General features: G+C 28.3%; 1 protein-coding gene across 1 annotated transcript; it reads left to right on the top strand.

Moving 5' to 3' along the window:
- Positions 1–2,778: 2,778 nt before the first annotated feature.
- Positions 2,779–5,199, top strand: LOC111296568 (tryptophan N-monooxygenase CYP79A68-like). The gene is made up of 2 exons (XM_022890944.2): positions 2,779–3,873; positions 4,427–5,199. The coding sequence occupies exons 1-2, from the start codon at positions 2,839–2,841 to the stop codon at positions 5,066–5,068; spliced, it is 1,677 nt and encodes a 558-aa protein (XP_022746679.1). The 5' UTR covers positions 2,779–2,838; the 3' UTR covers positions 5,069–5,199.
- Positions 5,200–18,064: the final 12,865 nt, after the last annotated feature.

The following is an 18,064-nucleotide window of genomic DNA, read 5'->3' as shown; positions in this document are numbered from 1 at the left end:
TTAAACTTTCTATTAATCAAATTATTGTATCCTAATAATTATTAATGGATCAATATAGCTAGTCTGAACACCCATTTCATTGAATTTAATTTATTAAGCTCACCAACTAAATACATTTTTTTATTTTTGTTAAATTCATTTATAATTTTTATTAAAATTTTAAATAATGTCTTTTTGTATTTATTATTATATCATTTTCGTATCGTATCACTGTATCATATTTTAAATTATCAAATTTAATTATTATTATTATTATTATTATTATTATTATTATTATTATTATTATTATTATTATTATTACAAGTTACTTTCATGGGCAGTAGGTAACCGGAGCTTAAGGCCCCCCAAAATTTTTTAAACACCCTTTAGCATGTATATATATTTATATTAAATATATTTAAATTAGTCTCCTAAATTAAAAATATTAATTTTATTATTTTTTATGTTTTATAACTTAATTTTATATATTGCAATTTAAGAGATATTCAAATCGCATTAATATTTATTCATTTATAATATCCAATAATTATTATTTGAAAATTTTTAAAATCAAGAGATTTGTTATCAAAATAAAATGAACTTAACAAAAATCAAATTAACTTGTCAACTTTTTCAACAAGATTCAAGTTTTTCACTAAGCATTAAATGTGTTTTTCTTTTTTTTTTGGTACAAGTTAAGTCAAAGTATATAAGATTTAGAGAAAAAGAGATTTAGCTTATGTAATTAGTAATTTTATGGTTAATTGTAAATCATATTATTGTCAACATAGTATTTTTATTTTATAATTTTATGAGCTTATCATGTTTTTATTAGTATATTATTTGCATATATATATATTAATAATATGATAAAAAACAATTTTAAAAGAATAAAATAAAATAAATTATATATTATTAATTAATTCCTCAAAATTTTAATCAAGATCCGTCATTAGCTATTTTCTTTCATTAAAATTTGGTAAACGTGAAACACATTTAAAAAAAATGTATTCATCAGCAGGCAAGCACACGTGAAACACATGAATTAAAAACCAAAATCCACACATTTTTTTTTTGACAAAGGTAAAATATTATTTCCATAAATGAATTTACGTAAGCCGGTTAACTTTGAAAATTTACTTTGGATTCAATGAATTGGTTTATCGAAAAGGAAAAATCAATGAATTGAAGGCTTGTAATATGGAATCGAACATGCTGTATCTTTTGATGTAACAATATATTCTTAATATCTAAAATAATCAAATAAAAATAATTATAACCTTATCTCATATATTTATCTTGAAGAAAGCTTAATTAAATAATAAATGAAGATATAAGAAAATAAAAAATAAAAAGAAAATGAGTACTAATAACCATATGTTGTGTTGATTAAGCAAGCATTTAACTCTTGGTTAATTTAAAAAAAAATCGTAGTTCATTCAATTCCTAGTAAATATAAATATAAAAAATAAATTAGCAAATATCAAAATAAATCATTGAATTTTATTCAAAATTGAAAAGTTTTTAATTTCTTATTGCATGAAATTAAATTTATAAACTTTTATTTCATTATATTTATACACATTAAAATTTGAAGAATAATGAAAAATGTCCGAGTGTTATAATTTTTAAAATGAGGTTGGCTTCATTATTTGTTTTCATGTTTATCCAAATAAATCTTTGTAACCTTTCAAAAGAAAAAAGTTTAAGTAAATATTTTTTTATAAATTAAATCATTCAATTAAAAAATTTAATAAAAATTGAATATTTTATACTGTTAAGATTCTAATTATAATAAAATAAAAAATTATAATCGTAATTTTATATAATAAAATATTAAAAATTTAAATTTTTTTATATATTTTTAATAAAGTTCAAAATTTTATTTGATTATTATATCAAAATAATAATCAAATAGTTACCTTAGGACGTCATTGGAGAGGATATGAGAAGGGTAAAATATTCTCTATTCACATCCTTGCATTTTTATATTATACACATTTTCATATCTATATCCGATAGATATTTTAAAATTTTCTTCATCTTTATCTTTACAAATATTTAATGAGTATGAATAATAATTTTTATATCCATAACTTTTTTAAAAAATAAAATTAAAAATTTATTTTTTTAATTTTAATTTTTATCTTATATATTTAAGTAAGTTTTTTAAATATACATTAATATATACATCAATGGATATTCTGTCGGTAATTCAAAAATTTTGAAACTTTTTACGATGGATACCGACGAAATTCATTAGTATTTTTGACTTTTAATGGCTGATTACTAACATATTTTGTCGGTAATTAAAAATTATCCTCCAATTTAATTCCAAAAATATATATATTTTAAGCTAAAAATTTTTTACGGACTAAATAAATCCATCAATAAAGCTTTTAGCGATGAATTATTGACAGATTTATTCCATCAATAAAAAATGCGTCAAATCCTCATTTTTCTCGTGGCAACTTCACCTACAAAGTACCAATGATTTTTTTCTACCAGTAAATTTTGTTGGTATTTTGTCAATAGGTAATCGGTAAAAAATTTCTAAATGATTTTTTAATTTTTGTCTGTAAACCGTCGAAAATCCTTCAATAATTACCAATAAAATAATTTCGTCCACAATCAATCAGTACGAGAAAAACAAATACCAAAATAACAAACAGAACGACACTTACTATCTAGCGATTTTAACAAGCTCTTAAATTTTTAAAAAGTACAATGAATGTCAAAACAGTGTTTAAACCTCTCTCTCTAATCTCTATATATAGATCTACCTATCATCCATTTTGTGTAGACAAGTATACAGATAGACAGACGGACAGAAGAAAAGTTCTGTTTATTTGTTAGGAAATGGATAACTCCTCCACTAATATTTCCTCCCCATTTCCTCTGCTGCCTTATTGGAGTAGTTCTCATGATTTTACCGTCTCTAGCCTTTTTTTATTTCATTCAACACATGCCTTAGTCTTTCTGTTTGCATTCCTTGTCCTTTTCAAATTGAAAGGCAACACTAGAAATGAGACCCCAAACCAAGCACCTCTCCCACCAGGGCCAACTCCCTGGCCAGTCATTGGAAACCTCCCTGAATTATGGAAAAACAAGCCTGCCTTCAGGTGGATTCTTGGCCTCATGAAACAACTTGACACCGATATTGCTTGTATCCGCCTGGGAAACATTCATGTCATTCCTGTCACTTCACCTGAAATTGCTCAAGAATTCTTGAAAAAACAAGATGCAGTTTTTGCATCGAGGCCTATTACGATGGCTACTGATTATGCTTCTCGTGGTTTCTTGTCAATAGTGTTTGTGCCATGGGGAGATCAATGGAAGAAAATGAGAAAATTGGTTGTTTCAAACATCATTAGTCCACAAAGACTTAGCTGGTTACTCCATAAGAGAAACCAAGAAGCTAATAATCTTGTTAGGTTCATTTACAACCAATGCATCAACAATGAAGCTGATATTTCCAATGCATCCGTTATAAACCTGAGACTTGCCACCAGGCAATATACAGGAAATGTCATCAGGAGGATGATGTTCAACAAAAGATACTTCGGAAAGGGCAAAGAAGATGGAGGGCCTGGACATGAAGAAGAAGAGCACGTCGAATCTCTCTTTACTGTTCTCATGCACATTTACTCTTTCATCCTATCAGACTATGTACCTTGGCTGAGAGCATTAGATTTGGATGGTCATGAGAAGATTGTGACTAAGGCTCTGAGAATTGTCAACAGTTACCATGATCCGATTATTGATGAGAGAGTACAACAGTGGAGAGAAGGGAAGAAAAAGGAGCCCGAAGACCTTCTTGATGCCTTCATTTCAGCAAAGGATTCAAATGGGAAGCCAGCATTTTCAGTTGAAGAGATCAAAGCCCAATGCACGGTGAGATTCTTAATTACACGTTTAAACACAATTCTACCTTTAAGCTTGCATGTGGTTACTATACTTTGCGAAAATTTAATATCTACATTATAATTTATATAAATTAAGTTCTTATATGATTCGATAATTTTAATCTAATCACTAAGTTTGTTAATTTTTTGCTGTTAAAAGAATTAATGTCAGCGTGTTAACAACACATTAATAGAGTCAATAGCTGCATCAATATTTTTCACGATAAATAATTGACAAAATTAATGATTGAATTAATATTATCAACTCAAAATAATATAAAAATTAAATTTGTATAAATTACCATATAAGGATTAAATTCTAAATTTTCATAAAATATAAAAACTTATGGCATAATTTATCCTAAAATTAAATAAATTAATCAACTTGCGTACTAAAATGGAAGGATTATGGAGCTAATTTTTAATTAATTTTATGTACAAATTTAATAATCACGTACAATCGATGGTATTTGGTGGTGATGGATAAAATTTTTATACTTAACTAAATTAAGTATGGTGATCCTTGTTTGATATACATGCAGGAATTGATGTTTGCAATAGTGGATAATCCTGCTAATGCAGCAGAATGGGCTATGGCAGAGATGCTCAACAAACCTGAAATTCTCCAAAAAGCCTGCCAGGAAATAGACAGTGTTGTTGGAAATGAGAGATGGGTTCAAGAAGCTGACATTCCAAAACTCAATTATATAAAGGCTTGTGCAAGGGAAGCTTTTCGGCTTCACCCCATTGCACCCTTTAACGTTCCTCACGTGTCAATAGCCGATGCCACAGTTGCCGGCTACTTCATCCCTAAAGGTAGTCATGTCCTGCTCAGCCGAGCAGGCCTAGGCCGGAACCCGAAAGTTTGGGACGAGCCATTGGAATTCAAACCTGAGCGGCATCTGAAGGATGGTTTGAGTGATAAAGTTGATCTGACAGAGCCGGAACTGAGGTTCATTTCGTTTAGTACTGGAAGGCGTGGGTGCATAGGCGTGGCTCTTGGGACTCAAATGACTGCAATGCTGTTTGCCAGGCTGATTCAAGGTTTTAAATGGAACGTACCACCTAATGAATCGAAAATTGACCTCTCTGAATCGGAAGATGATCTTTTCTTGGCAAAACCATTACATGCACTGGCTAAACCACGCTTGCCTGCTGCACTCTATACTCAGCTTGACTACTAGTCAAATTTAAAATGCTTTAGTGCTACAATACTGTACTAAATAAACTGTAACCAAGTTATTATTAGAGGTCATGAGAATACGACATGTGGTCATCATTAAGCAGTGATATTCAGCATGTTTGGAATTCAAAATCCAACTTGGGCAACCCTATGTTTTTGCTATATATGATTCCAATTTCCATTAAGAATCTAGCCATGCAAGTTGAGTTTCCCTGATTCAGCCAAGCAGTAGCTTTTTTTTCGCCAATTAGAAATGAAGGCGCACACACTTATACCAAGTGATGTTCACAAGTCCATGGAGGAATAATATTAGGAAAAAATGCCAATTAAACGTAATTTTCTTGAAATGCTAGATAAATACAAGATAAACACATAAAATGCCTCCCTAAAGTTCATTACTTCTTAAAAAAACCCCTAAAACATCTTCTCAAAATCATGCCCCTGTATTATTGAGCGAAATATTTTCAGTGACATTCGGCCCTTCATTATCATCAAATTTTATCAAACCAGCATTGATGAAACCTTGTACCTTCTGCTTTAGAGCAACACAATTCTCTGTTGAGTGACCTATGATTCTATAATGGTAGTCATATTGAGTATTAGCATCATATAATTTCGGATAAGGAGGTTTCATTGGCTCAACATGAATAGGGGTTAGCAAATGATTTTTCAATAAATATGATAGCAAGTCTATGTATGTTACCGGATTAGGATCAAAAGAAGCCTTTTTTTTTGTCGTTTTGTGATTCCCTCAAATTGCTAGTTTGATTATTAGGTTTTGGTGTTGTTTGGAGCCAAGCCTATGATGTGCCAGTATTGGGTAATGAACGCTTTTGTCAATTTTTTTAATGAAGTAATACAAGTTTTGTTTAGCTGCACATACCACTTTACAGCAAAACCAATAAGGTTGTCATGGAATACGTGAAGCAATAACTTATTGTCACTAGTATAAACGACTATTTTTCAATAGTATATAGTGACATGAGTCACTGGATACTTAGTACCATTATATTTTTCAAACTCTTAGATTTTAAATTTTGGTGGGATAACAACATCAGGAACCAAGCAAAGTCTGGCTGTATCCATGAAACTGTAAAAATCTATTCCTTCTACAACTTGTAATCTCTCATCTAGCAAATTCATCTTTTGTTCAATTTTGGAGTCTTTTAAGGCTTCTATTGCTTTCAACTTCAGCTTTTCCTTCTCTTTCGAGTCATTCAGATTGGGAACTTGTACTAGTTCTATTGCTTTTTTTTTTTTTTTAAATAGGATTGATATAACTCTAAAAATGCCCTTAAGTTGATGTGGAAAGCATTCCAGGGTAGGTATATCCTACTGGGAATAAGAATTGCTATAGAGGAATTTCTTGAGTGGATTGGGCTTGAAATGGACCAAACCTAGAAGGGTATAAAGGGTCAATGATATTTTGTGATGGATGGTCATGGGGGCTAGCATCTTCTTCCATAGCTTCCTTTTTATTTAACTTGTTTAGGGCTTATAAGATTTTACTCAACTTCTTCTGAGCTCTTCTTAGCCTTTTCTATTTTCTTAAAATGATTTGTGTTCTCTTGTTCCATCTTTCTTGCTTGAACTTGGGTATTATACTTGTGGTAAGTTAATTAAGTAGAGTTTTTAAATAGTTGAGCTATCATTGAACCTAGATCTGGTAATTTCGAACACGATACGGTGATAGACATGAAATTGATACGAATAAAAAACACAAAGAAAACAAATTTTAAAGTTTTAGCAAAAACTATAAATAGGTTTAACAAAACTAAAAAAAATGTACTTCATGTTTTTGTGTCGACACGAACTGTGATAGATAATTTTTATATAAAATACGATACAAATACATGAATTTTAGTATTTTGTACTATAAGAATACATGAATTGTTAGGTCTATTTAAATTTGTGTACCACTATTTTAAAATTAGTGCACTATTCATGCAAATGCAATGTATGAAAGATAATGTTTGTCCTTTTTAAAAATTTCAACAAAAAAAAAGCTTTCTTTGTTTTCCATATAATCAAACTAGACATTTAGTGGGTTTTATGAAAGCTTTTATGTAGTACATATGCATGTTTATGAATATACAAGCATTTTATGTAGTATATATGCATGTTTATGAATATACAAGCAATGAAATTGCTTAATTAGCTCAATATAAAAATAAGTCTATTAGCACAAATATAATACAATAATATGATCCTAAACTTTAGGTCAATTCTAAAGGATAAAATAAACATGGCTTTACCTATAGGTTAGGCTTATAAAGCTGACTATATGTAGTTTGGGTTAACTCTAAAGGTTTCAAAATTATTCCTTACATCATTGTTCATCACAGACTAGTAAGGCACCATAATCTTCACCCATCATAGACTATAAGAGGAAAGAATTCAATTTGAGTAGGAGAATTTCGCTAACCACTATGGAGCATTAAAATTATACAAAAATATAGGTACTATACTCCCTTCTAAGGGGATGAAACTCGGGTATAGAACTTATGTTATGTACATGCATATGAATGATATAATAAATGCATTTTAAAAAAATAATGATAATAATAAAGCAAAAAATATTCTAAAAAATAATTAACTTTATTAGATTTTTGGATAACTCAAATTAATTTGCTGGCCTAACTCACGGCTTATCTTTAATAAAATCACCAAACTATCATAACATATAAATCTATAAACTTATCGTTAGACACAATTTAAAGAGTCACTATCAATCTTTTTTATCTAAGTGTGTTTCGTCATCTAATCGAATCTATCCTATTAAAAGAGTGTCCCAAGCTTGACTCGGGTATCTTTAATAGGTAGATTCTGGTATACAAAACCAAGCTAGGTTCGAAAATACGGTTATATATAAAGAAAATTATAACACCTTTATAACACCCATTAAAGAATAGTACCAATTATTTTCGTGTTATCCCTTAAGCTTTTTAAAATTTAAATGTATTGGGAACTATTCTTAACTAACTCTAATATTTTAACAGAAAATTAAAAAAAAAATTCCCTCACTTTAATAGTATACAAGAAAATAACTATTTTTCTTGAAGCAACTTTATTGTCGAATCATTTCACATTTGTCTTATTTTTTATGAAATTCTTAGAAAAAATTTAAATTCAAGAAAAATTGATACATCAACTTTTTCCTTAAAAATTTTTAAATTATTTTTTGTTTAAAGAAAAATTGATACTTCCAACTTTTTTCTCAAATTTTTTGACATTATTTTTATTTAAGAAAAATTTGATGCTTCACTTTTTTTCAAAAATTTTAAAATTATTTTTTGTTCAATGAAAATTTGATATTTTAAAATTTTCCCCAAAATTTTTAAAATATTTTTTTATTTAAAGAAAAATTTATACTTCAACTTTTTTCCTCAAAATTTTAAAATTATTCTTGTTTAAAGAAATTTGATAATTCTATTTTTTCCTAATTTTTGAAATTATTTTTGGTTTAAGAAAAATTTGATACTTTAACTTTTTCTTCAAAAAAAAAATTACTTAACTTAAAGAAAAATTGGTACTCTAACTTTTTCCTTAATTTTTTAAAATAATTTTCTTTTGAGAGAAAATTGATAATTCAAATTTTTTTTCCCTCAATTTTCTTGGAATTTTATCTTGAGGAAAATTTAATATTTTGACTTTTTCACTAATTTTTTCCTAATTTTTTTTAAATTGTTCTTATTTTAAGGAAAAATTAATATTTTTCGTTCTCTTTAAATTTTTGAAAATAAAAACTAATAAATAAATAAAATGAAAAGAACTTAAAAAATATTAATTTAATAAATAAGAAAAGAAAAAGAAAAAAATACCAAAAAAAACATAGTTCGGCTCAAAAATTGACTTAACGACTCAACCGCAGACTCAGGGATGGCTAGAGGGCTTGATGGCTCGGCTTGAGGCTTAAACAGCTTGACTTCAACAGATGAAATGATTCTTGGGTCAAATAGAATGGGTTTGATCGGATCTTGGTAAAACACGTGAATCTTAGGAATTAAAATGCTTCAGAACATCATCGTTTGATCCTTTGTATATAATTCTAAAGTCTGCCTTTTTTTTAGAATTTCTTTTTCTTTCTCTCTCCTCTTTTACTTCTCTCTCTAAAAGCAATATCCAACAACCAGATTTTGCAAAGCTTTTCAGAAGTTTGTCAATTTTTGAAAATTTTAGTCAAATTATGTAAATAATGCTAGAATATCGTCGAAAACAGAGATTTTTTTTACGCAAAACTCATCAAAAAATTCAACCAAAATTTGAAAAATTTTCATAAAATTTCTAAAAAGCAAAATACTTTTTTTTTTTTGCTAATTTAAACCCCAAACATGCTTCCTTACTAAATTTTCCTCGAATCAAACCTTCTCAACTAAAAAGTAGGAAAAGCTAACACTTATTTCTTGGATTCTCTCAGTTTTTTAATTGTAATTCCTCTAATCATCGTGTGATTGCTATATATTGTAGGTTTATTTATAGGTGAAGACCGGTAGAATCCCTAATAATTTAGATTTAATTTCCAAAATTTTGCATTATCATGGAAAGAAAATCAATCTTTCTCTTTGAGAATTTAAACTTAAATGAATTTTGATAAAACCAATCTCATTGCTAACCACTTTTCTCTTTTTTTTTTTTTTTTTGAAATATTTAGATAAATGTTTAAAAAAAAGAGATAAGCAGAATGGATAACAAAAAAGAAAAAAGTAGAACAACAAAAAGGATAAATAAATTTTAAAAGAAATACATATATATATATACACATAGATAAAATAAAAGGATAAAGAATAATAATAAAATATAAAAAACAAAATTCAACAATTAAGCTTGAATTGAATTTGAGTCCAATTGATTTGGGTTTGAACTAAATAAGGTGTCTATAAGAAGTACGACTAGACTACCTTTTTCACATTTAACTTTTGGTACAAAGTCAAAATTATGAAAGAAATTATCATCTATAGTGTAGAATAAAATAAACTATTTTGAATTGTTATCAATATATGTTTTTTAAAATTCTTTCATTAGCTTGCCTTTACAATTAAAAAAACTAAAACACACACTAAATTGAAAAAAAAAAGGTGATGAATATGCTTCGCACTCTACAATCATATGTATCCTTATAGCTTTTATCTTCATGTTTAGATGGAAAAACTTTCATTCTTTTTGCATCAACTCCTTTATAATATACCAAGTCTCAATATAATTTCATAGCTTCTTAAATATGGTGGGATAATAAAACCATGTTAGATTGGTTATCTTGAGATTTTAATAAAACTCTGACAATTAAAACAATTATATCATATGCCATAAAGGCCTTTTTTTATAAAATTGTACGCGACACTCGTGTCCTTCAACCCACACAAAAATGAAAGATTATAAAAAAAAAATAATGTACCATATTTTTGCACTATGATACTTGTTGCATGGTTCCACAATTAGTTTTGGTGAATAATTTGAGTCAATACCATTTTTCTCATGAATGTGAATTTATTGGATGAATAAGTGTGAGTGAGAAGTTGAGAAAAATAATTGCGAGGAAGATCTATCACTGCACAATTCTTGAGAGAGAAAGAAAACTGATTTTGAAGAACTTAATAATTAGGTAGAAATATTGGAGTGTCAACAAGTTTAAAAATGTGTATAACTTTCACTCTTTGTCTATCCTAATATTCCAATGTAAAGCTAACATATTATATATTGACTTCTTTTTTTTTTCATAGGTATATATTTATATTATCTTCAATTTAATTTTTATTGTTTATTTCTTAATTACATTTACACAATGATTGATATCATTAGTGAGGCACGGATTGGTATCTATATATACAAAAACCGTGTTTCGTTGGACTCTTTAACTTCTCAATTTGGAAGCACTCCTTTTTTTTTTTTTTTTTTTTTTCCTCACTAAGCAGTATATATCGTATTCGAAGGACCGGATGTGACCATCCTATTATTATTTAGAGATAATACTTAAATAAATTTTTGAATTTTATTCAAAAATAAAATAATTTTTTTATATTTTATTACATGAAATTAAATTAAAATTATTATTTTATTGTAATTAAAATCTTAACGTTATAAAATATTCAAATTTTATTAAAACTTTTTAGTTGAATGATATAATTTATAGACAATACTTAAACTTTTTCCGTTTGAAGGTTACTTGAAATTATTTGGATAAACTTGAGAACAAATAATTTAGCAATCTTGTTTTAAAAATTACAACACTTGGACTTTATTCGTAATTTTTTAAGATTTAATGTATATAATTATTGTAATGCATTGATCCAAGAATCAATTACTAAACATAAAAGTGAAAGTCATTATTAATTTTTTTTATTGAGGTATAATTGATTATTAATCTTATTTTTTGATTTACAAATTTGAGATTAAATTTAAGAGTACGATCATATATATGAAAAGTTATAATACCTTGTATTACTCTTTTGAAGATGATATCAATTAATTTTATAAGATCCAAAACTAATCTTGTTTAAATAGTATTTTATTTATTATTTTATTATTATTATTTAATTATTTTGAATATTAAAAATTTTTTAGGTTATTTCTTATACTTTCGACATAATTTAAAAAAATTTTTCACTTAAAAATATTTTAAGAAATTATTTATTTTTTAAAAAAGATTCCGTTGTTGTATTTATTTTAATATTTTATTAACAAAGCAAACAATAGTTCTATTGTCGTATTATTTCTAAAAAATTTATATCAACACTTTTGGTATGTTTCAAAGAAATTTTTTATCTAAAATTTTTAAAAAATTAGCACTTGTGATTTTTTCATATTTATTATTAGTGATAAAAATTTTAATCTATTTTAAAACATTTATAATTGTTTATATTATTATAAAGTTAAATAAAAAATTCTATCGATCTAATTTTTAAAATATTTTTAATGTGTTTGAAAAAATCTTTGAAAAATTTTTCACTTAAAGGTTTTGATAAAAATTATCGCTCATGATTTTATTTTTACTCTATCATAAGAAAATTTTACTTAACAATTTATTATCAAATATTTTATATATTTTTTTATCATTTTATAATTTATCTATTTATTTTTATTGAAGAGATTTCCAAATATTCTATCAATATTTTTAACAAAATTTTGAAAAACTTTTTTTTTAATTATTATTAAAATTATCACTCATAATTTTATTTTAATTTTTTCATTGAGAATCTCATAAAATTATTATTATTATTATTACTCGATTAGGATGCACCTAAACCGCAAATTTAGGGACAGCGCACCTACACCACAAATTTAGGACTGATCCCCTCAATTGGCCTCTTCGTTCCAACCAAAAGGTTCATTATCACTTAAGTTTTCCGACGTACAATTTGCTGTGGTCTTTTGCTCCCAACCATCAATGCTTGTAAAAGTTCCAAGCGCACACGGCTTTTTTGCCTTGTCTTAATCACTTTGATCGGTATGTTCAACAAAATAAAATGTGGCTCTAATTAATAGTTCTTCCAACCCTTTTTTACCTCCTATCCTTTTTCTAGTATCTATTCACCAATTTTTCCTTTTCTCCTTTGCACATTAATTCTCATTTTAATATGAAATCAGTTACAAATTTCATACAATCCATTATTTTATGATTGTCGGCAAGATTGAGTTGTTTAATCTTTAAAAGAGAAATAAGATCATTCAAAGATGTAACTTTTCATTTTCATTTCCTAAGTTTATTCAATTAGTTATTATACATGTCTGGAAGAGATATGAAACAAAATAAATTAAAAAAAAATTTTTTTTGCCCCAAGATTTAAAAAGTTATTGGATTATTATTTTGATTGAATCCACTTAGTATATTTTAATTAATTTTATATATTTTCAACTCAATAAATAAGTTTAAAAAGTTAATAAGTATTAATTTAAAATATATTTTTAAAAAATAATCACTTATTTTAATAAAAAAAGTTTGTGTTAAAATTGAAAATAAATATTATATATCAAATTGAGATATATGGATGATATTATAAATCCTTACAAACTTTTTGAATTTTTTTAAGTAATGAGAGCATATATATATTTTATATAAGAAATCATAGTGTGAGGATAATAAAAGAAATTAAAAGTGATGAAATTTAAATTTTAAACTTATTAAAAGTTATTTTTTAAAAATAATTACATAAATTAACAAAATTAATTAAACTTCGTATTCATAAATATTTTCAGGTTTTGGTTATATCTAATTCATTCTCAAAATGATCCCAAGGGAGCACTCTCCCACATTGATATGATATATTTAGGATTTTACTCAAAATTTTTTTTCACAAAAACTAAATTCTGATTGAAAAAAAAAAACAAAAAGGAAAATTCTTCTGTAGACTCAATCTTATGAATCCTTATATACTATGTGTGTTGGGATTTACCTTGAATCTCAGAATCCCACATCGAAAGTTAAGTAAGTTTGATTTTGTCTTGTATCCCATATCGGGAGTTTAGTAAAGGTATAAAGGGTTTTACCCTTATAAATAAGATGTTTTGATTTTAGTTTGGTAACCCCAAAGAGTTAGACACCAAAAGAATAGCTAAGTGAGTAGGCTATTAAAGGGTGTAATTGGGTTTTGGGTTAAGTTTTGAGTAAGGAGTTTTAGGAGACTTTTCTCATTCTAAAAGTCTCACAATTGTAAAGATTTATTTGATAGTGGATTTGGTTTGGAGTAGGCCATTTTGAGTTGGGCCGAACCAAATATATTTGTGTATTTTTATTCTTGATTTGAGCTTGTTATTTTGTGTGTGGTTGCTGCGCGTGGGTATTGTGGTATTTTCCAACAAGTGGTATCAGAGCGAGGTTCGAGGTTTAAGGTTCGTGGGTCCAAGAGATCGTGAAGCAGTGTTTGAAGATGTCTGAAGAAGGTATGTCTAGTATGTTTATGCCTAAGTTTGAGATTCCGTTATTTGATGGAAAGAGTAATTTTATGTTATGGCAAAAGTACGATTCAAGATTTGTTAGTACAACAAGGGTTAGATCAAGCATTAGAGAGTAGTAAGCCTGAGGGAATGTCTGATCCTAATTGGAATAGGATTCAGAAGAAAGCTGTTAGTACTATTAGATTGGCGTTAGCTCCAGAGGTAAAATACAGTGTGTTGACTGAGAGTACTCCGAAGAGTTTGTGGGATAAGCTTGAAGGTATTTATGCTTCGAAGTCGTTGACTAATAGATTATGTTTGAAGATGGATCTGTATTCTCTGAAGATGGAAGAAGGTATGAGTCTTCATAATCACCTGAATGAGTTTAATAAATTGGTTTCTCAATTGTTAGCGATTTCTGTTGATGAGTTAAAAGATGAAGAGAAGGCTTTAATTTTGCTGTCATCTTTGCCCAAGTCTTATAGGCCTTTTGTTCAGACTGTGTTGGTAGGCAAGTCTACTTTGAAGTTGGATGATGTGACTGCCCTGTTGCATGAGAATGAAAGGTTTATGGGAGCTCAGAACTCATCACCTGGGGGGAGTACACTAGCTATAGAGGGTTTTGATCGAGGGAGGACTTAAGAGAGGATTGATGGATCAAGATGGAGATCTAAGTCAAGAGACAGAGATTACAGTGATGTAGAATGTTATTATTATGGTGAGAAGGGACATATCCAAGTGCGCTGCAGGAAGTTGAGAAGGGATATGGCTGCTTTCAAAAGGGCAAATGATGAGAAGAAATCAGATGAAGAAAAGAGTGATACTGCTGCTGTCGTGTCTGATGATGATGATGTTGTTTTGACAACTTGTGTGGATGAGACTCAAACTTTGAAAAGTGATAAAGGTTGGGTTTTAGATTCAGCTGCTACAGTTCATGTTTGCAATGATAGGAGTTGTTTTGTGGAATTGGATGAGAATGAAAAGTATGGAGATATTGTGGTTGCTAACAAAGAAAAGGTGCAGATTCAAGGTATTGGGAGTGTTCGCCTTAGATCTCACAATGGTGTTATTAGGACACTTCGTCATGTAAGGTATGTACCAAATTGTCACTACAATTTGATTGCTTTGGGTGAGTTAGCTTCTCGGGGGTACACATTTTATGGTAGTAATGATTGGTTGAAAGTGTATAAGAATGATAGTGTGATTCTACAAGGGAATAGGGTCAATCACTTGTACATGTTTGATGGAGACTCAGTTGCTGGAATGCCTGTGATGAAAGAAAAAAAGAAAGGTAAGCATGTTAGCTTTGCAGATACTGTTGAAGTGTTTGGAGATTCAAGTCAAGGGAGGATTTGTTGGGATTTGCCTTGAATCTCAGAATCCCACATCGAAAGTTAAGTAAGTTTGATTTTGTCTTGTATCCCACATCGGGAGTTTAGTAAAGGTATAAAGGGTTTTACCCTTATAAATAAGATGTTTTGGTTTTAGTTTGGTAACCCCAAAGAGTTAGACACCAAAAGAATAGCTAAGTGAGTAGGCTATTAAAGTGTGTAATTGGGTTTTGGGTTAAGTTTTGAGTAAGGAGTTTTAGGAGACTTTTCTCATTCTAAAAGTCTCACAATTGTAAAGATTTATTTGATAGTGGATTTGGTTTGGAGTAGGCCATTTTGAGTTGGGCCGAACCAAATATATTTTTGTATTTTTATTCTTGATTTGAGCTTGTTATTTTGTGTGTGGTTGCTGCGCGTGAGTGTTGTTTTTTCCCAACAATGTGATATTGGCAATGGCTAAAATATTTCAATGTCAACAAATAAATTTATGCCAATATGATATTTTTATATGACATTGAAAACATATTTGTATTTGTTTACATGACTGAAAGATAACCACGAAGTCTAGTATTTATCTGGAGCTAACTATTTTTTCAAAAACAATTTAATGGTGAGCAAAATAGATCAGCAAGTAATAAGCATTTAAGATATTGCAATCACATTGAATAACCAAAATCCAAAATAATTGAATGCATTTCAAAAAAATTATGAAAATCACCTCCATTATTCACAGGACTCCAATTATATGCTTCATAGAGGACTTCTTTCCCAGCTATATCAAAAAATGCTTTCAGTGCATAATAGTATATGATCTCAAACATGTCCTTATTCAGTTGTGGAGTCCGAATAAATTATGAGACAAAACTAATTTAGGTTAAAAAGATATACCAAATCATTATATTTGTAATCAAATATACTTCAGGCGAATCAAATGCCATGTCAAGTAAAATAAATGTGTGTGCAACCCCCTAAATTGCAATGGAACCACCCGCTTACAATTTATATGAATGTATTCTAAGTAATAGCCCCAATATAAATAAACCAATTTCCATTTCATGTTGTGAGAGTTACATGCTGTAGCTAATATAATTTCAATTATAATAATAGATTAAAGTCCATTATTTTTGCTTTCATTACGGCCCAAATTAAAAAATGAACTTGATGTAATCGAACGGGCAAAGTACAACTTTTCACAATCAAAAGTTAGATCCAGGCTATGCCTATCATAATCCATTCCTCATGTTACCCATATAATGCCACATCCCTACATAACAAAGTAAGCTATAGACACTATGTACCAACAAGTCATAACTAAGTTTTTTTTTTTTTTTTTAATTATTATTATTATTATTATTAAACATTCGGTTTATTGTTACTTATGATGATTCAAAGTCAATTTTTATGGAATGGACAGCCTGAAACGTTAATACCAATAATCCAACATAAATCTAATTTTGATTACACAAAATCAATTAAGTACATCCATAACGTGGACCATTCAAATGGCCAACTCTTAACCTTGACTCAATATTGATAAACATGCATAAGTTTTCGCACTACTTTTAAAATTAAATTAATTTTAACTTCCGGAAAAGAATTTTGTCTAACAACGTACAACTAACACTTGTTTCAGTTTGTTTATACACACTTTAAAGGACTGTTTCTATTCAATGCAGAACAAAGTCACCCACCAACAATCCAAATTAGCTACAATAATAACCAAAGGAAAGCCTTATTTTTTAAAACTATGTATATGTGGATGTCAACAAATATAAAATAAATTTAACCCAAAAAATGACGAATGGTGTGAAAGGGATTAACCAGTTGCATAATTACCAGCTCGACAACTTGTTTGGATGCACCAAAATTTACCAGGATGTTTGCCTCGTACTAATGGATAGAATGAACAAATTATTTATCCATTGGAAAAAGAAACAATAGAAGACTTTTTTTAATTTATAATATTAATGGCTGAAAAGAAAAGCCACCTTAATGTTTGTATGCATAATTCCATTCTTGTGTAAATACTCTAGGCCCAATAGTAACTGCTTTGTAAATGTCCTTATAACCTGTTAGACAAATTAGCACACAAGCTAAGCATTAAAAACAACTAAATTCAAAACCTTCTTTCATCCAAGACTTACAACTTCGGGGAAGGGTCCAAATTTTCCCAAAAGTAATGATATTGATCCACCAAGGACAAATTTGAGCAAAATATTTAAAGTTTCCTCCTCCTTCATTATTCCCAAATATCTCTAAGATGGAAAGTAATTACTCAATGAAAAAATGGTAATATCCTTCATCCATTCAATCACTATACAAAACATCACAGTCATTACTCACAACAATGTTTGAATGTGAAAGATTCTTAAGAAGCTTTACTTCTTCCTCAAGCTCCCTGAGATGAGCCTACTTACATAACAATAAGCAAATCAAGGTCGGTCAAGTTATGGCAAATCCTCACAAATTACCAATAAGAAGCTAAATTAATACCAATTATCATAAGTGGAAAATTCTTTTCTATGATTTAAGAACTAAAACTTCATAGCTCATAATCATATTTTTCATTAGCAGCTAATGAAATGGGTGAAACTAAATTCAAAATCACAAGACTTCTGCCATTCTCTGAAAATTTCACCTTTTACATATTAAAAAGAAATTATTTACTTTTAGATAAGATATTTATTGACTTTTCAATTAAAAATACAAAAGAACCTGATGTTGCTCAATTGAACCACTATCAGTTCAAGCTCTTCTGTGAAAACTCAAGATTCCAATAGCTAAATTTTAGAAATAGA

This window comes from Durio zibethinus, chromosome 12 (genome assembly GCF_047325235.1).
Source record: "Durio zibethinus cultivar Kanyao isolate XHJ-2024 chromosome 12, ASM4732523v1, whole genome shotgun sequence".
Taxonomy (NCBI): Eukaryota; Viridiplantae; Streptophyta; class Magnoliopsida; order Malvales; family Malvaceae; genus Durio; species Durio zibethinus.
The sequence above is the reverse complement of the archived record's forward strand: the minus strand, read 5'-3'. Positions and strand labels throughout refer to the sequence as shown.